Source organism: Phalacrocorax carbo, chromosome Z, assembly GCF_963921805.1.
Source record: "Phalacrocorax carbo chromosome Z, bPhaCar2.1, whole genome shotgun sequence".
NCBI lineage: Eukaryota > Metazoa > Chordata > Aves > Suliformes > Phalacrocoracidae > Phalacrocorax > Phalacrocorax carbo.
Genome location: NC_087548.1, coordinates 68,685,352 through 68,706,345, shown reverse-complemented (window position 1 = coordinate 68,706,345; position 20,994 = coordinate 68,685,352). Strand labels below are relative to the sequence as shown.

The following is a 20,994-nucleotide window of genomic DNA, read 5'->3' as shown; positions in this document are numbered from 1 at the left end:
CTGGGCCCCCACCCAAACACCCAGTGCCCACAAGCCTAGGTGCTCCCACTGCCAAGCTCAGACCCCAGCCTTTACTCCTGGCCTGAGCTATGTCACAGGTATGCCTGTCCCCAGCCCTGTCTCCTGGATGGCCTTCAGTATATGGCTATAGTTTGTCCCCAAACCTGTTTTCTGGATGGACTTTGGACACATGTTGCGGCCTTGCCTCCAGCCCTGTCACGTGCGCCATCTCCTACTGCTCCTGCCTGGACTCAATTCATCATCCTGACTTGTCTGCGACTGCTGATGGACCCTCTTATCAGCACCTGGCTCTGCCCATGCTGTTCTGATGCTGAGAAGTGTTAGTGTTCTTAATCTAGTAGCACACTGGTCCTAGATATCCACTGTTACATCGGTGTGAAATTTCTATGCACTCATTTGTCAATCCTGCTTCCAGAGTCTCTTCTGAGTATACTAAGACATGTCTGAATAAAAATGATCCAGGGAGGAAGAATTGCATGGAATGTAGCCTCCTAAGCCATAAAGGTAATAGCCAGAGGACTCAGTAATTAAAAGGAATGATCTGGAAGAGTCTGCAGCAGTACCAGAGGTAGAGTTCATCTGGAAGCAGGCAATTTCCCAGTTTCACAAAAGAAATTTGCAAACACAGGGAGCAGATGGATTACTGAGGTTATCAGGCACAACCCACCTACCGCCAGACCAGGCAACCTTGCAGTTTGCCGTTCCTCCTAGGGCAGCACCCCCTACTGGATTTCTCCTTCCTAACCTAGACAGTATTATCAATACTCTCAGTCCTTGCTGCATCAGATTTGTTCATGGAAAAACCCAGACTTCTGCTGGACTTTGCTAGCAGCCACACAAAGCAAGATGGGGTCAGTGTAAAACTTGAGTTCACCTAATGTAAAAAGGAAAACTCTGGAGAGAACTTTAAGACACATAATATAAAACCGCTTAAAATACTCACTTACCTTGCCAAAAGCACACAGTCCACATTTTTAATCTTTCCCAATATCAAAGCATCCGATGGCTGCAAAACAAGCAAATAAGAATGAGTTACAGCCTGACAATCACATTAGAATCCTTAACTGCTACTTAAAAATAAGCAGAATAGTTATACAAGGGAATACTGGTTACCACTGTAGTCTGACATCTTCAGCTTGGAATAAGTCTGTAATTTGGTATAGCAGATTAGTAAAACAGTCTGAAACAGGAAGAACAAATTTGACATCGAAAGGATTATCACAATTTTTCTGTGTTTGTACTAATATTGCAACCCTTTAGGGTTTGAAACAGTAATACCTTCAAACACTTTGAAACAGTATTTCAACAGTGCTACACAAACATGAACAAAGAAGCAGGTACATGTTGGCTTGAAATTGGTTAGCAGGTCTTACTCTCCCCTGTAAACTTCTGTTGCTTTTCGCTAAACAGGTGCCATTCCCTACTAGAAGCCTTCTCCCAACAAAGATCACAATTTATCTGTCCCTTTCCATAACACTCCCCATTATCTTCTCTGTCCCCTTTCTACCATGGCCACCCTAGCTCACACTCACGTTCTAGACTCCTCCAACCCACCCTTCGCTCCCTGCCACCTTCCTGATAAAATCCCTCTTCCCTGCTGCTGGGAGTCCTGCGTTTTGGGAAGTGAACTGTGATATGACAGAGAACTTCTGGTACACTAGCGGCAGAAGTAGTGTTGCATCTGGTCAGCCTAGGGACCGGCAGACAGCACGTGCCCTGCTCTCACAGCTATACAATGAGAAAAGGCATTCCTCCTGAATAACCAACCAGCCAGGAAGCTGGAGCATTTTGTTTTTAGATGCCCAGCTAGCACATGTGCCCTGCCTTAGAGATGGTCTTATTGCCCACATGGGGCAGCTACCAAGTCATGAACAGCCGCTACAACAAATTAACTGCTCTGTGGACTGTGGTCTGCTCCTGGGATACACGGAACAGGGATCTGAAATACACAATGCTTCTAGCTTGCCTTTTGTTAAAAAATGTAAGGCCTCTGTTTAATTAGATGCTAAACTGCATTTGTGCTGAACAGTGGTGCAGAATGTGCAACTTCTCCTACCCAGGTCAGAACTGCATGCATTTCACTCTTTTTATTGCAGTGTAGAAGAAACTGTAAGTAAGCTGGAAGTCACTCTGTGGCAATCTCTCCTCCTTGTCCTGGGATTTAAAGCTGAAATAGCTACTAACAAAATTATGATTTATTTACTAATCGTAAATTTGCAAGTATCTGGAAGGACTCACACATTTGCATTTAGAAATGTTCTGTTGCCTGCTACTTTATGCAATTTTATTTGTATTTTAATGCTAATTGCATTATTTCAAATATAATTTAGTTTTACACATGAAAACTTGCAGACATCTAGAATAAAGTAAGATGTGAGTCCCATACAATTGCATTTTAGAGATACGATTTCTAATAAAAACACCACTTTCTACTCCCTATTGCACAGTTCTTTTTGGTCATTTTTAGCGTGAAATCTCTTCAAAGCACCATAATTTACTCAGTCTCCTAGGTTTAAGTTCTGCTAGATGCAGATTTAGCACTTTTTTTTTTCTTAATAAAGGGAACATTCCAAAATATTTATTTTCAGAACTGTAGTGTATTCTGCCTTCTTTTTAAAAGTTTCCATTTAATATTAACCCATTGACATTTAAATGTTCAATCTACTCACCTTACTTTACACATACTCTTCTGAACCAGACATGGCTTTAAAAGTGAAATTTCAAACAGGGTGAAAACCTTGCTGTCTATTTGCCAAGGCATTTTGATGTTGCAACATTCCATAGCAATGACGGCTCACAATAATTAGCATTTGGGGTTTTGTTTTTTGGGTTTGTTTTGTTTAGAAAGCACACATTGTGGTGTGAAGTAATAAACATGCAACTTAGCTCACCGCAGGTTACAAAAATACTCTTAAAAACTAAAGAAGACTTCAGCCCAAATTCCTTGCCTCTTATAAAAATGTGAAGTAAAGATCAGAATGTTGAAGACTGGACCCTTTGCTTTACAAGTGACAGACTGAAGTTTATTGCAAGCAATAGATTCAAGTTTCTATCAAGTTCCAGAAGATTTAGGGTAGAAAGGTGCAATTTAACTGCTATTTGATACTCATCCCCACCACAGAACTCCGCTGACTTCTAGCAAACACTGATGACGCAGCAAGAGTGCAATGGCTTTGAAATCCTACAGATTTCAAAACCTAGTTGCAGCAGTCAGGGTTTCCTTCCTGAACTACTGCCATCCTAGTCACTTCAAAAGGCTTCACGGTGGCCATTTGTAATGGGACAAGCTGTCATCTTTATACAGGTTTCCACAGAACAGGAAATTCAGGGCATCTTCCAGGTGACTGCTTGAATACCTGTTTGCACATGATTCCTAGAAACATGGCAGAGGAAAAAGAAAGATTTGGAACAAAGAATGCACTGCTAAATGATGAACTGACAGTTTAAGAAAAGAATAAAGATAAATCTGTGTGTACACTTACAAGGAAGCTAAATACACAGAAATTCCAAACTAGGTGTTAACCACTTAACAGAGCTGGTGTATGCTTCTGTTCTGCTCTTTCTCCCACAAGTTCTTTCAAGTGCTGTACCTCTTTACTCTTATCTCAGTTGTAGTCAGGAACTTTGAGATGCAGAAAAAATAATAAAAACTTCCAATGGAACAATCTTATTTTAAAGCTGTAGTACAGTATTTTTAAAGCTGGATTTAATAAAAGGCCAAATACGAAGTTCTCAACCATTAGTAATTCATATACCTATTTAACTACTTCCCCCCTTCCACAAAATCCAAGTCAGATATATATTACTCAGTGTTGCAAAACAGAAAAGGAAGCAAAGAACCCTGGACAGTTAGCCCTAAATTATGACAGTAACAAAAAACTGACATAAATCCCTTTTGTCTGCAACATAACTATGCATAAAGTATTGTTCCTGTGGTGCTTACAGATTTCATTTTTTTCCACGGTCTCACCTCAGAAGCAAGCTGGAACAGGAAATAGACTGAACAAGCCAAATAAAAGTCTACGGAAAACTTGAGATGGAAAAGTATTTCATAGGTTCCCCAAGCCTTTATCTAACCCGTGATCTAGTTCAGGTCACAGACAATGCACATCGTGCTGAGGAGGCAGAAAAGGAGCTTAAGAGTTACGTCACATCGTCTGATTTTCCTGATGCAAGCTTACAAAGCTCATTTGCAAGGAGGACACCTCCCTGGCTTTGTCTGCTAGATATACCTATGACCAAAAAAAGAGGGGAGAACCTAAAGTAATTTTCTAGAACAGGAAGATATTTTGCTGATTTGGGCAAAGGGGATTCAGAACCAAGTTCTGTCATCTAGAAAGCAGAACAATCTAACGGAAAGTGCATTCTGAATTTTAGTTTTATTAGTTTTTTTTGAAAAGTTTTATTAGTAGCTTCAAAATTCAATGAAGGAGGTATAGGGTAAGGAAATTACTTGCAACAGCATTTAAGACAACAGTATTTGCCACACCTGGAGATGGAATCCTAAAAAGTTTTAGGGTATTTTCCATAGAACACCAAATTTTTATGCAATGAAAATGGTGGAAGTAGACAAGGGAGAAAAGAAGGCTGCAATATTTACAGCTGTAAGCATATTTATTTTTTTAAAGAAATAATGTATTGCATTTTCACTAGGATTACTAATGTGACTTGAAAGACCATGGAAGGACCAATGCCAATATATAGAATTGCAAAAAATTGTCGTACCAATTTCCTTTTGACTTTTCCATATTTCACCCAAAAATAATATCCCCACATTCCCAAATGATGTAAGTTTTGTCATTAAATGATTCTTATGATTCAAGAAGGACAAAGCAGAAGATGCTTGAAGGACTCTATATGAACAAAATGTAAGCTATTCTGCTTCTAAAAGCAAAGAAACAGCATTAAAGAAACGTCTGTTTTGTTGTTGTCAAATGTCAAAGGTGCCAAGGAACATCACCACCAGTAAGGTTGTCCATTAAAAGTCTTCTGGTTGTGTCCTTGCCAAGAAATCTTAGAATTAAAAACCAAAATTTAAGGAAAGTAGACTTATACACTCTGCATTTTTACTGCATAGAATGAAATGGACATATATTTTTTTAATGCCTTGCATTTTTCTTTTGGCATTCAGGCATTCATTTTCATTCTTCCTAGTTTTCCTTGAACTTAATAGACTTATGTTGCATCTCTGATTCTTTCAGCAATTAAAAGACCACAAAGTTCTGAACAGTTTTTTTAGATTAAGCCCTTTACCTCTTAAAACTTCAGACAGATTCTCTCTCGATTGATGTCACAGCTTTATGAAAAGGCATTTTTATGGCAGACAAATACCAATTTGGTTTTATTTTCATAAGAATCAAGAACAAGACACTTTCAGAAAAAAATACTAACATAAATCACAAACTTCTAAACTTTTCCAAGCAAACTTGAAAAAGTTCCCATTTGCCCTTATGCAAGAGTGGCTTCTCTCACCTCTGTTGTTCTAAAATGAGAGAAACCGGTCATAAAACACCTCCCTCCTGAATCCTAAAAAGTCTTAGCAGCAAAATAACCAAGCATTGATCCACCAAATGATACCAATTAAATTATTGAGGTTTGTTTCTGCTTCAATTGAAGCCCATCAACTTGAACCACTCAATGCACTTTATGCCACTGTAACTTGTGGTCTAAGCCCCACACATCTTACACTGAGGCTGATTCACCAGTTGCTCAGTGAGGATGAAAACTGCATTCAAACATTGAAGTTAATGCGATTCTATGCAGGAGTGAATCTACATGAAGCAACTATCAGACTGATGGCCTGAATTCTTTGTGAGTTCAGATCTACAGGCAGAGAGAAGAGAGACAGGCCAGCAAGGGTAAGGACAAAAGCTTGCTCTTTGGCTGTGCTCCCTTTCACAGAGACAGAAGACCCATGAAGTTGCAGTTTTCCATACAGCTCAGCTTAACAGTCCAGTTCAGCTCACCACAGTATGTAGAATCCACTCTTGGGTTCCTACCATGACATTACAATTCTACCACTCCCCTCCACCCATACACAGAGACAGAATATTCACAAGCTTCTTAAGTTGAGCCTATGCTAAATTCATAACAGGCAAGCTCAGCCACAGCCAGTCCATTGATCAAGGTTTCTCACAAACCACAGCAGGCAATGAAGATTTATTTTCCCCATCCATGTTGCATTCTGCAGAGAACATGGAAAGACAGTAGCTAAGCTGCTTCCTAAATGAAATTTAAAAAGCCTTCTGCCTTGACCAAAGGTGCATGATTGAGGAAGCTTTTTCCACTCCCTTGTGGAGAAGACATCCTGCAGGTACTCCTACTCTTCTCAGTAATACTACATCCTGCTGTAGGCCACCTACCGCACTGCAGAATTTCAGCCACCCAAATCCTGTTGCATCCCAGAGCTGTGACAGAACAGCCCTCCAAACGCTGTGCTGCCACCATGCCCTTAATTCCAATCTGAAAAGACCCCTGTAAGGGAGGAGAAGAGTGTTCATCCTTCCTGGATACGAAGACTTCAGTTAGTATCTACTACAAGAATAATGCTATTTTTGCTTTGTGAGCAGCCTCCAGACACCCAAGCTACAACCATCCATGACTCTTAAAAAATAGGGAATGCATTGGCAACTGGTTTGTTTTAGCCAATGGATTCTACTTCAGAACAACACTGGCTACCATTTGGAGAGCAGGGTACAGAAAATGGAAGAGGCAAGTTCTCTTCATTCACTTGCAGTTTGCTAACAGATTTTGAAGGATGGTGGAAAAGTCAAATATATTTTTCAGATTGTGTTTCCTCCCCCCTTAATCTTAATCTCTTTCTCCTTCTTGAATGGTGCACACACAAACTCCTTTTGCTCTTTATGCTCTTCCCCCTGAAATAATTTTGACTGGAGGCATGGATTCAAATTTTCAATCACACACCATAGCGCTGAGCTTTCTGGCAAGCTTCTACCCAGAAAATGGCTCTTGCTACCACATGCCAGATGTTTATTTGTAAGTATACTAGCTTACACTGGTATATTTCATAATTCCAATGGCAACTGTAAAGCACCCAGACTCCCCTGGTCTTATGACATTACAGAATATCTGAGATCCAGTTATTCTATGAACTTCTCTTGTCAACTAGAACCTCTTCCCTCCCTGATTTCCTGCCTACAACACTCTATCATCCTTTGTCTTGCCTGTTCCTACTATAAATGCTTTGGGGCAGGAATTACCTTTCACAACACACTCGGCACTGCATATAGAGCAACACCCCTAGCTTCCACTCCCCTTTGCCGAGGAAAAGGGCTAAAGCAATGCGAAGGAGAGTTGGTAAAGAATACCCGTGCCACAAAAACAGTTTCAGAGCTTCAGTTTCAAATCAGTTTCAAATTATGTGGTTATAAACATGACTGTAAGGAGACCATTGGTATCTAAAGCATAATTCAGTGGTTACAGGGAAAGTGGTGGCCTATATACCTCAAAGAACAGTGTTCTTCAATCCAGAAAGGCTCCTGGAGCTATCTGACATATAAAACAGGTCACACAGCAGCACATATTTGAAAGACAGGGTTTATCCTTCTTGACTGCAAATTCAGGACCAAGTTTGTAAATTCACCCAATCTACAAACAAAAAGAGGTGTAGTCTCCTTTGCACATCATCTTTGTAACACCTTGTTTCTACAAACTAGGAATCACACAATACATAGCAATTGAAAGGAAATAGTCTTGTGACAGTACCTCCTTTATGCATTCATTTAACAGCCTGAAAATTCTGAAAGCATACAAACATCTTTAAAACCAGCAAAAAGTCTCAGCAATAAAAAAATAGGTTATACAGACCTTGCCATAAGGAGTGTCCACATGTTTTTCTGTTCTTCCTTCTAAGATATCGGGATCATCCAGGCCAGTTCCACCAATAATTCCGATCTCACACAGAAAAGTATATGTTAGTATTCTTGAGATTACAATCCATTTAACAGTATGACTGAAAAACAAACTAGGCAACTACAAAATGTATCTTCTGCTTGAGATGGGGCTAGACTACAGATCAATCAAACATAATACGACCAACGCAGTTTCCTAGAAATGAAATTTCAAATGACTGATTTTAAACAACTGTATTTAACTTGCTAATATCTTACACTATGATTCTCCCCTTTAAAAATACCAAATTAAAAAAGCTATGGAAAATGCACAAAGATGTGCCAATTCATCATTTATTCCCAATATAAAAATGAAGGCTGTTATTTGGGAATGCCTCTAATGAGTGAGAAATGCCTGTATAACGCATATTATGACAAAAGCTACTTGTTTATATGGGGAAAAACATTCCTATACGTAACGACCACACTCAATACCAGGCATTATTATATAGTCTTATACATACAAAATAATGAAAACCTTTTTCCAAAAATTGAGAGGTTTTTGTGTTGACACCAAGATCTAAGAGCTTCCACTTCCTCTAAGTTGTCTCTGCACAGCTTCTGTAAAAGGGGAAACTCAACAGCATCTTCACAAGTAAAATGCAAAGGTTTTCACCTGCTGTGAGCACTGCTGGGCTTCTTCACATATTTACAATTAGGTCTCCTGGTACCTAAGAAGGTGAAAGTGCTCATTCAAACTTTGCCTGCAGCTGGGTCATTAACTGCCTCCCCTGTAGAGGTACTGGTGTCAGGTTTTATACAACACACAACCTCTCCCTAAGTAGAAACTTAACAGACACTTGCTCCCCCTACATTTTTCCAACTACTTCTTTCCAAAGTTTTTATGAAATTGACTACAGTTTCAAAGCATAATGGGATGGGAAAGGAGAGCGTAAAGCAAAGGGCCACTTAAATAAAGTACATTTTATTTCCTTAGGACATCAGGCTAAAAGTCCTGTGTTGTTTTGATACAACTTGGAGTGAAGAAGCATGAAGTGACTTATAATTATCACCTATCTGTCATGCTTTAGTAATCACTGATTTCTTGTTCTTGCTCACTGCTCATCTGTTCTTTCATAAAAAGAAGCAAAGAAAAAGGTAACTTGAAACTTATATTCTCGCTGAGTCTAAACTCACCTGTCATTTAATACTCCAGCTAAAGAAAAATGCATCTGAATTTTCTTGTTTCTAGTTCATCATGGGAAAGTGTCCTGTTTTCCTCCTTCTAGCGATAATTCAATTTTCAATCAAGTTTTCTCCTAAGTTCAGAACACTTCTAGCTCTTTGGATGGAATGGGTACTGTCAGGCCCTTCACAACCTCAAGCTTAGTAATGATATTTAAAAATAATGTCACAATTTATCACACACTGAGAAAATGCTACTTTTTTCCCCCTTGAATTCCTTGAATGCGACCAGTAATTTGCAAAGTTGAAGAATTCATATCATAGCTGAGTTGCTTATTATGGAAAAAAAAATAATATTTGGAACCACTCTGGCAAGACATATTACTGCATGGTTCCACCATTTTTAAATTACTTTTAAAGACGGAACATTCCCCAAGTAAAACCTCCAGACTTCACCACATAACACCTCCCTGCCACAACACATGCCCAACTGTCTTACTCTAGCTTTTGCTTAACTTCCACATTCATAGACACCTTATTTGTTCAATTACTATGTTATAACGCTGTCTCATCAAGCATTTCGTTTCACCAAGCAGAGGCTCTGCAGTCTTCATTACACATTAAATAGTTCACTGAGAAAGTTTTCCACACCAGATGGTGTAAACGCTCATACGCTGAAGTGCTTTTAACAGACCTCCTATTTCCTTTTGCTACCCCCGTGTGGACCACGAGGAGTAGTGCAAAGGGAAATACCAGTAAAACTCCAACCCTGAATATACGCAAGCATTAGGGAAGACCTAGATCATTGTCTGCAGTAGTATTGATGGATCTGTTCCTGTGTTATTCATGTTGCTTATTTATCACAAACATTCAGACTATAGATGGCTCATGAAAATCTCGAAAACTATATACATTTTAGGATGAACAATTTTTTGCCTTAAGAATTGTGTAAGAACTATGCAACAGGAGCAATCATAAAACTCAAAGTCAACAAAAGACCACCTTTAACACTGTTCATGCATGTATTCAGTAAACATGGAAGATTACTACATTAACAGAAGCCAGGATCAAAATGGTAACTTTTTTTAATCTATAGGGAAAAAAATGTTTCTTCAGTAACTTAACTAGCTTTAGTTTGGTATAATGCTTGTTTTATTAGTCCCCTATGACTTAAGGTTGAGAATATTCAAAAAGGAATGCTTATCTGCTTGAATTTTTATATCTAGTGAAGTGAAAGTTGTTGGGACTGAGGAAAAGAGTGCAATGGTGGAGATGTCAGCTATGGCTACATGACATAAAAGCTATTTGGAACTGCAATGCTTTAAGGTCCTTATGAACGTACAGAGCCAGCACTGTAACAGACCATTCCTGTACCAGAAAGCAGCACACCTCATCTGTGGCACAGAGCGTGTACTGTTCATGGCAGCATAGGCCTGGTGAGGTTGCTTTCACATGTGCTCTTGGGCTCCCTACTCCTGCTGCTGCAGCAACATAAATATGTCCTTGTGCCACACAGCGCGGTTCCAGAGCAAGCTTTTACACCAATGGCCACACTGTCAGAAATGGCAGCAGTTCAATGAGCTGGCAAAATATTCACAGCTCCTAGGGTGGAGAATCCATAGCGTGGAGAAAGAGCTGGACTACCTTAAAATTTGCTTTTGCCTTCTTCCTCCTTGCAAAACAGCTCAGCAGCAGTTTGGTCAACCTTCAAGCCACCTTAGGCGACACTGGCTAGAGAAATGTTGGGCTTACTATAATTCACAGCAGAGCTACTACAGTGGAAGGAAAGTTAGGCCAGCAGAGATTTGTTGAAATAGGTGCTTCTGCAACCAATGTAACGACAACTTGGAGCTGGCAGCTCCAATCCTGAAAATAATTTTACTTCTCTGCAAGAGAATAATTTTTCCTCCAATTTACATAATCTCCAGGAGTATCTGCTGCATCTAGGGGCTGGAGACCCAAAAATCTGATTGTATATTAAATTCCTCTTTACTGACCTTCTAGTGAATTATCAAAAGGAATGCAGCTGCTCTATGCTCAAGTGGGGAGATACCCTGCCAAGAGAGCTGAGGCCTATTTCCACCTAGCAGCCCAGACATTGAATGCAAGGAATGGCAGAGAGGAGCTGACTCAGGGATAAAAGTCTCACCTTCCTTCAAAAGGCAGAGACAGCCACATATACCCCATTCTAGACTTTGTACCCTACAAAGGCACATGAAGGACATAACCTGTCAAAATTATGGGAGACTGTAGCTATGGTTATCAAGAATTAAATCTAAAGCAAAATGGCATTGCTGTGGAATGAAACATGATGTATTTTACTATGGTATAGTCCACCTCAAACATTGGGATGAAAAGAAACAGAAGTGAAACATAACGAACCACAAAAGTAAAAGCATTTCTCTGTGGGAGTCCAAATAACAATCACTCTTAAGTGTATGCCTTACTTCACCTACTGTTTGGTGAAATTCCTCAAATAGGTTCAAGCACAAGACACAGAAGTATCAGTGCAGTAACAGTCTACACTTGTCCATCTGAGGGTCTTAAACAGTAGTACGTTAAGCATTGTCAGGATCAGCTGTGAGGCTTTGTGACAACTAACAATGATTAAATATATCTGCAATCTTTTATTTTGGGGGTGTTAAGGAAGAGGATGGCATTAAAAAAAACCTTTAACTTCAAAGGAAATAAATAGCAAGCTGCACGCAATTTATAGTTAAGAGAATAAACTTGCTGCCTCTGTAAGTTAGACAGCTTTCTTACTGTAACCGACTTCTACACACCGAAACAACAGGGAGAGTTACATCACCTCAGAACACTAATTCATATTGCGGTCAAAACACGAACCCAGAGTTTCAGCCTAACTGGCCTGCTCATCCCTGATGCAGGCCCTCACCATTTTAGAGCCATTTTTTAAACCTACGGGACGGACGAGTTTTAGGTGAAAACCTTTTGTAGCGGCTCCCTTATGCCGCAGCTGCGGGGTCTGCGCACCCCGCGGTACTACAAACCCGCCCTGGTCCCTCTCACTAATGCCACACACCGCAGCCGGGGCGGAAGCCCTGAGAAGCAGAGGCCTCCGGCTAACATTGAAGGGGAAAGAAAAACAAAAACCCAAGAACCTAAAAACATTTCGTCCCTTCCGGGCCGGCTGCGGGGGAGGCAGCGGGGAGAGCCCGGGCCGCCGGCAGCCTGGAGAGAGCAGGGGGGCGGGCGCTCGGCCCAGCACCGCCCGCCATGACGACCCCTCTACCGCCAGGCACCGCTGAGGGCCGCTACGCTCCCGGCTAGAGGGCGGGGGGGGATGGGAAGGAAGTAGGGAAGGAAGGACGCGGCGGCAAGAGACAGCGCCTCCGCCCGCGCACTCGGCGGCACCAAGAGGGCAGCGGAGTGACTGATGCCCTCCCGCTCCACGCTCCGCGGCCAGCCCGGCAAGAAGAGAGGCAGGGAAGGAAGTGGCAGCTAGGGAGGGGTTGAGGGCGGTGGCGGGCGCGGGCGCCGCCGCCTCCGCCTCCTCCTCCTTCCCGCCCTATGGCGGCGCGGATCGCCACTTACCTTCACGGCGGCGGCCATGTTTGGCGGGAAAGGCCGGGGAGGGGCGGGGCTGGCAGCCGGCCAGCCCGTCCGCACGCCGGGGCCTCTCACCGCCTGGCCCGGCCCGGCCCCGCCCCACACCCGCCGGCCCCCCCCACACCCGCCGGCCCCCGCTCCCGGCGCCGCGGGCAGGGGTCGGCGGCGCCTCGGCGGCGGGAGCGTAGCCGTCGCCCGCTCTTCGCTAGATGGCAGCGCCCGCCCGCGGTGAGGGGAGGCCGAGGCCGCCGGCGCCGTTGGGGTCCAGTCCCCGGACACTTCTGGCCCGAGAGGACGCGGGGGAGGCCCGGCAGCCCCGCGGCGTGGTGGATCCGTGCCTGCGGCCCGAGTGGGAGCGGCCGAGCGTGCCCGAGACTCCGCTCCCGCCTGAGGGACCGTGTCCGGCTGTGAGCCCGGTACCGGCTGTTTGGCCTAATGCTGGTCACGCAGCTGGAGTTCTTCAGGAAGCGATTAGGAACAACGACGCAGAAGAGCTCTGTGGACTGAAATCTGGTTTATCGTGGTTTTGTGTCACAGCACACGACATAACTGCTTTGTTTTTGCCTTTTTTCCTCAGGATAGCTCCACTCCAGAAGTGGATATCGCAATCCCATTATTTTTGAGTATTTCTGTTAATACGCTGTTCCTACGCTTCACCAGTGGCCTTGTCAGAACTTCTCTAGCGTGCTTTTGAAACATCGCCAACGTCTGCTCCGTAAGCTCTGAAACGTTATTACATCATTGAAATGCATCCTTGGTGAAGGTTTTAATACTTTTTAAAAAAAGCTTACATCTCGGAAGTACTTTAAGTAAGTCAGTGAGAATGCTGCTATATTTAAATACCTCTTGAAGTGGCAGCCAGGGTACCCATCCTGCCTTCTTTTTAATACCATTTCTGATCTGCATATTTACATGTGACTCTCCGGGAGTCTTCACTGACTGCTTGTAAACGGCGCGATGCTGCAGTTGGTGGTATGTAAATACTTTTCGAAGTTATGCTGTAGTTTCAGAAGCAGAAACAAATGTTGTGGTATAATAGAAATAATTTATCTACTCAAATATGTAAGTATGTGCTAAAAATGATAAGCATTGGCTTGGTCTCTCTGAAAACTAACTTTCAGATGGTCTATATTTCAGCTGGATCACCTACCGTTTCCCTGGAGACACTGATTTATTTGACACACACACACCCCCGCCCCCCCCCACCCCCGCCCGGTTCCTCAATTTGTCAACAGAGGGTGGAACTAAACAGCACACAATATCCCTGGAGCACCTATAAAACCAGTGACATGAAGTAAAAAGTACTGGATTAGTCCTGGATTGTCAGAAATGGCAAAACGAGACCAAAATTCCAGCTCTAATCTATGTGAAAATTTATAATTTATAGTATTTGTAGCTAAGTGGAAGAGGTTTGTTTTAAATTAAAACCCAATTCATTTAGTGGTTTGATATGATTTAAATTAAGGGTGGTCTTTTCAATATCCAGAAATGATTCTGAGAACAAACTGGAGCAAGTTTTGGGGAAAAAAAGGAGAGTTTTGTTTTTTTTCTGAAGTGCACATAGATAGAAAGTATATATATGTAGCTCTCCAAGCTAAATATAGCTTTCAGAGATACGAAAAGGTAAACACTATATCATTATATACTAATAATTACAGTTTTCCTATTAGTGGTATTTTTCTTGTTACCACAAGTCCATAGGTTTAAGCAGAACATTAATTTTACTATACATCTTACCTTTTGAGGAATATCGATAGTTTTGATATATTTATGTACTTTATTTCTATGGACAGATATAAATACCAAGTGTAGAGCTTTCAAAACCAGCCAGTGTCTTGTTAATTGGAAGTACTACTTTTAAGAGTATTTGTTGCAGAATTTCTTCCGAGCAGCTTTACTTATCAGAGAGACCTCAGCCATCTAGGCATTACATTTTCATGTGCCTCTCAGTGCTACCTGTCTGTTAAAAATGTCAGATAACTGCTAGTAAATGCAGTCTCGGATTCATTGCTGAGCGTACGTCCTACATTTTATCGCAGCTGAGAAATCTGCTGGGATCTGTGAGGCAGCTTATTGTATACCAGAAAAAGGATACTCATGATAACTTAAGGCCGTGGCAGCTGGTGCTGAACTTGTGTTGCAACTGGAATTTGCTCTCGGTGCAGCTTTAAACTTTACCCTCTTGTCTTTGGTGTGTGCTAAGAGATCTTCACACACAGGTGGGATGTTTGTCAGAGAAGCTGAAGACTTTTTACTGCAGTTCAAAATATGAGACTATACTGATGAGAAATGGACTTTGGAAAGTTGTAGTTTAACAAAGGCAGAAAGAAGGATATGGGTAAGATTACATGTTAACTTATTCACTTCGGTGCAGTATAGCCATAAGTATAGCCGCATTAACACTGAAATTTACCCTATTTTTCTCATTCTAGGTTGGCCCTTCTATTGAAGGTGTATGTTCTACTTTCAATGTACAGAATCTTCTAGTGAATAATTTTTGGCAATTCCTTCTGTTTAATTTTACTACAGTTTTCCTCCATTGAATCCCTTTAAAAAGCTGTGCCAGTTGTATTGCAGTATTAATCTTCTACCACAACTATGTGCATTCCGTTTGCTTTTCCAGTTCTATTTTTTGCTTCTTTTTGAATATGGGAGCTCACTTTGTTCAAATAGTGTGAAAATATTCACTATTTGAACTCTCGAGGACCATATGAGAGAGTCCTTTCTTACTCCCATTTAAAACGTGTGCTAGCTGCTCCTGCACAGACTGTTCCCACGGGAATTTGATACTGTTGCTGTCCAGAGAGGTACCAGCTTTCCAACTTTGTGCTTATGGACTCTCTGTACTATATGTATCCTGTAGGAGTATTACTCTATATAGAGCTCTATATATATCCAGGGTAAATCTGAACACAGAACAGCAAGTGGAAAAGCCTGCTCACAGTGAATTTTTTGTGACGTAGATGTTTCAAGAAATGTTGAGCTGGAAGCCCAAAATAAAGCTTCATTAGATGGGGTTTCTGAAGATGTCTAGTCTGAGCCACTGTTTTCACACATTCCAGACAGCGGGTGGGAAGCTTATCCTCAGAATCAGAAAAAGGAGCTGAAAAACTGTATTTCTGCATTCGAACTAAGTATGTTTTCAAATTTAATACCATGCTAATTGCAGTCTAGCAGTTAACTAGTAAGTACAACCTGTATCAAGATGAAATTTTACACTTCTTCAAGTGAGCTCACTGTGTATCAACAGGTAGTGAATCCCCATTACTTAACACCAGCTTATTACTTAGGTTAAGCCATACATGCATTTAAGCCTTCAGGGTTATTTAACTGCTCAGTTAAATGGTAGGAGAGAGTGCTTTGTGAAACAAACATTTTAAAATACTTCCATTTCTGAGGATAATACATTCTGGTAACTCAGTTTTGAATAACTTAAAATTAAAATCCTGTAACAGGACTGAGAGATAGAATCCAGTTCACTGGCTGTTAATCAGTAAACCATAATCTAGATATTCTTAATGCAGCATTTGTCAGTGTAGTCAGCTTTTTACAGCAGCCATTTGAAATTGGAAGCAGGTCATCAAACACCACCCCTCCAAAACCACACCATAATACTCCGGAAAACATTGTGAACATGGATGTTCAGGAAGAACGTACACTATTAAAAAGACACTGGTTACAGGATTACTAGAGAGTTTGCAATTTCAGTTCACAATCGCATTTATGACGTTACAGAAAAAGTTGAAATAAAATAGTAGCTTTGTATTTTCCCAGAGGGTGCACTTTGTACTTCATATTCTAAATGATGCAATGTAAATCCATTTATCTGAATAAAAATGAGTAATGTACTGGAGTTTCATTTCACTTTTTCAAAAATAAATGCACAATGACTTGTAGTCTCTCTGCTTTGATTTCTCAGTATTTCAGGCAGCTGTGTCTCATGGGCAGTGTGTCCCTGGCTTAAGTTAAAATACTACGTAAGAACTGAGTTTTATTTATACCTTACACCTCTCAAAAATACAAAAGAACTTTAGATGAAAATAAGTAATTTATATACCAGGTTAAGGTCCTTTGAACTTAAATGTAAAGTGTCTTTTTTTTTTTTATGGCCTGAGAGAATTGTGGTGAAAGACCACATGTAGTCAATACCTGAAAACCCTGTCCATAGAAGTACTGGCGGGAAGGTCTGACAATTTAAGGTCACTGCAACTATCTGAAAGTTCTGGTCATATGTCTGACAGAGTTGTGAAATCTGCCAAATTAACGGAAACATTCTTGTTTGTGTAAGAAGCACTTTAATTACACAATGTATTATTTTGTTAAATACAGAAGACAGTCTATGTATAAGAAGATAATTCTTCACAGTGCAAACCAAGTTTGGGAGAAGAAGGTCTAAAGTTGTGGGCAGTTAATTAGACATAGTGACCCTTGAGTTTTAATCCCTCTTCTGACATCAAACACTTTTGTGCATTTAAGTAATTTAAACTGTCCCCCCTGTAAAGTCATAATCATGATGATAATCAACCTTAACTACCTTGAAGAGGTGTTCAGATTAGCTAGAGTGTAGTGAAAATGCTTCAAAGATGAAAAGCCCTGTATCGGGGTAAAAGGTCTTACTATTTTTTATTACAACAAAAGTTGCTGTAAAGAAATAACAGTGCTGTGTACACATAGCTGAGCTCTGAAATGATTTTACTAATGCTACTTCAAAGAAACAACATTCACATTGAAGAGAGGGGGAAATAAAGGCTCAGTCAAGTCATGTTTGCCTTCTGCATTCATCCATGCAGATCTCTGTGTCTAGAGTTCCCACTATGCTGAACTGCTTGTAGACTTCGTTCGTTTAGTCCTACAAATTCACAGACTTTATTTTAATAGTGATAGGGTATTGCACACTTGTTAAAAGAAGAGCATCCTCTGTGTCCTTCTGTATCAACTAAGGCTTGACCCAAAGAGGAAGCCCATATTTGCCATATGCTCTTACTGTGAAACTAACTCTCTCTTGCACATTGCATGTAAATTTTGTTTTCTCGTGTCTACTGAAAACAATTTGTTGGACCCTGTCCCCAAAGCAATAATTTAAGATTTCGACTGACTTCAAAGAAAAATTAATGTCTGTGTTTGGCATTAGGTCAAATAATTCTTAAGCATAGAAAAACTTCAAGGCTACTGCATGGAATCATCCAAGCATCATGTTCAGTAATATTTGAAAACATAAATTTTCAGCTGTTTATTACGATCCACTAGCTAGAGTTTATTATTTCTACAGCTCTCTTGCGGAGCAGAAAGCTCTGTGAACTCTGAAAAGTGTGCCAGCAAAAGGCTAACTGAGGAAGGTCAAGCAACCTTTATCAATAGCTGTAGTGAAGATGGCTGTCTTTACATTGACTCTGCTATGGGACTGTAACACTTCACATTGGTCCATCCATTTGCAAAATGAACAGTGGGCTTTTCCCTAATTTGCAACATGAGGAATTATCTTCAGGGGGCCATTTCAGCAAAACAGAAACACCAGAAAATCCCTTCCCTAGCATGGTTTTTTCTCAAGGAGAAACCCGTCAAGAAGCTGAGCTGATCAGCTTCAAAGCAGTGATGTGCTCCTTGAGCACTAAATAACCTTAATGAGGTGAAGATTGCACAGTCCACAGACAGACCAATTCTGCCAGTCACAAGTGAAAGGACAGGTAATTTACTGATGTAGTTTTTTGGAAAGCTTCCATGCAAAGAAACGCACACAATATGAGATCAAGTATATAAAATCTACTACAAGATAAGATAGGCAGGGCCAGAACCTTGACATTTGCTGTTACTGACAAAAGTTACTTCAGAAAATAAAATCCGTACTGTAATTCAGCAGTCATACTTTTCTTCCCAATTGTAGTGTACAGCCTCAAAGTCCCCCTTATCTTCCATGATGCCACAGAGAAAAGGGAAACCCAGATCATGTAGGAAATGATTACAGAAGATGAGCATTACTTCAATTAATATCTGCACTAGTCTGCTATAATTAGAGGTGTATGCTTCTCCCTAATACTGCCCCCATACCATAGTTCTTGTGCATGAAGTACATGAGTGCATAGACATGCTTTCAAAATTAATCTAGGTAGCTATAGTATGAGCTGCATCCCTATGTGGCTCTGCTGGAACTTGCTTATCACATGCTTCTACTTCCAGCATTTTTTTTAACGTGTGCATCAGCTTAGCTCTACATCAATCACACAGGTATTAAAAGGGGAAGAATGAAAAATACTGGCATAGATTTTCCATTGGTTTATGTTGAGGTGTAGTTATTCGAACCCCAGCTGGATTTTGTTTACCCATAACTCCACTTTGACGGTGTCTTGACTTCAGGTGCCTCCTTGGTCCTGCTCAGGCATCACTTCTCTATGACTTTGATGACTAAAAGTTAGATCCCGGTGATTGTAAACTGCACCCCAGGGGTCTGGCCCGGGAGGCATGGTGACTCAGAGGTGTCTGACGAAGTCTGTCTCCCCGCTTCCTCCTGGCTGTGGGCGTGAACATACCCTCTGCTGGCCTAATGCATCCTGCAGTTTTTAGATGCCCATCCCACACAGTCTTGCTGTGGATGGTGAGCAGCGGGAGTGGGGCCAGATCTTCACCTTGTCTGTGCCTCTGCCTGCAAGTGGGCTTGCAGACCCTTTTCTTTACAGTTAGACCTTGGGTCTGGCAGGTCCTCTGTGGAGGTGAATAGGTATGTGGACATTTAATGCTTCACTCTGAAGTTTGCTGGTGCTTCTAGCCAACACCTGGCTATGCTGTGCCAAACAAAACCCACATCACTTTTTCCTGTGAGTCCATTGCAGGTACAACTTATGTCCTTCAGCAATGTGATTTAACTCTCTCAGTGGAATAGCTCCTTTTCCTCACCTGAGCAGCTGATGTAGCCTGTGTGGCAACACTGGTTAAGCCTTGATGTATATGTCATCTTCTAGCTCATCATCCAGCTTTAAACAGCAATTAAAAACTAGGTCCATGCATGTTACCTGAAAAAGAGGAGTTTTATGTGTCTTCTTTATATTGCCATCTTTCAAAATAATAAAAGAGCTAAGAAGGTGACAAAAAAAGAGTTTAATTCAGTAACGTAAAATATTTGGAGTGAAGCTGTAGAGGTATTTAAAAGTTTATACCTAATACTTTAGTTGGTCTCACTATAAGATGACTAACACAATGTAGTAAGAAGAATAAAATAAAACCCCTAAATAAAGGACATACTACTTTCCAGCTTAGAAAAGGGACAATGCTTCGAATAAAGGGTTCATGTCTGCTGGTATCCATTATGTGTATGGCATTCATCTTACTGTAGTTGAGAAACATGCAGTATTTTAAAAGTATTTCTCCTAACAACACCCAGACGAGATGGGAAAAATACTTACAGATGATAGGCTAGAGTCTTGATAAAGAAGGTCAGGGTGTTGAAATACTGAACGCCTCAGCTGGTGCTCAGGTCTCCATCTATGTAATCAGTTAATGGGGAGAGCTGCACACCTCATAATGAGATCAATGTATCCCAAATCATATCACCCAGAGCTTGCAGAGTAACTTCTGTGTTGTCCCTGCTACAGGTTGAGTCTCTTGGCAAACCCAAGTAGGAGGGCAGTGCAATTGCAGTGAGTTGTACTGCTACAGTCACATCCGCAAAGAGAAGGGAAAGAATTTCCCAAAAAGCCTTTTCCAGGAGAATTCTCTGGGTCTCAAGTGAACACAGAGGTGCATCCTGCGACATCACTGCCCAGACATCTGACTTCCACACAGACTCAGGCACAAGGAAAACAACTCTCCGATTGTGACAGGGAATCTCCATCAGATGCTCATGTGACAGAAAGAGTTTTCAGAAGCTGAAATTTTGTCTATGAAAACTATCTAATTACCACTGTCTTTGAGCAAGATTTAAGAGACAGCTATAAGGTAAAAATCACAGTTCTTGGGATCAACATCCTTTACTGCTGTTTTTTATCTGCTGTAATATGTAGAACATGATTAACAAGGGTATTATTGTGCCGGGTGTCTCTTATGAAACTATGCCTTGCTGTAGCCACCAATTTACTGTTGCAAGGAAAAATCTTCAATGTAGACAAGAAAAAGTGCTACTAATTGTGAGAGCTTTGCAATTGCACAGCATGTATTGAGATGCTTTCTGCTTCAAAGTGCTTACTGTTTACACAGATCCAAACAGGCAAAGAGGACATGAGGCAGAAACAGAAGCAACCGAAGCTACTTGTGCAATGAAAATATAGAAACAGAATCAAGGTCTCCTGACTCCTAATCCCATACCTCCACTAAGCCAGACCAAGTTACAGCCACCGAGCTTCCTCAAGAAATAACAAGTTGTAGTGGCCCAAATCCTAGT

General features: G+C 41.2%; 1 protein-coding gene and 1 long non-coding RNA gene across 2 annotated transcripts in view; one reads left to right on the top strand and one right to left on the bottom strand.

The window, feature by feature from the left end:
• The window catches only part of MTAP (methylthioadenosine phosphorylase), a 36,268-nt gene extending 23,220 nt beyond the window's left edge, over window positions 1–13,048 (bottom strand). Inside the window, exons 1-3 of the mRNA XM_064437861.1 lie at window positions 12,612–13,048; window positions 7,849–7,935; window positions 969–1,027 (exon numbers count right to left, since the gene is read on the bottom strand). Of these exons, the coding sequence (XP_064293931.1) occupies window positions 969–1,027; window positions 7,849–7,935; window positions 12,612–12,629 (164 nt within the window). The 5' untranslated portion in view covers window positions 12,630–13,048. The remainder of the gene's footprint in view (window positions 1–968; window positions 1,028–7,848; window positions 7,936–12,611) is intronic.
• On the top strand, window positions 13,038–16,522 carry LOC135310433 (uncharacterized). Its single transcript, XR_010370491.1, has 2 exons — window positions 13,038–14,964; window positions 15,059–16,522. It is a non-coding gene; the product is annotated as an uncharacterized LOC135310433 (long non-coding RNA).
• The last annotated feature ends 4,472 nt before the right edge of the window (window positions 16,523–20,994 follow it).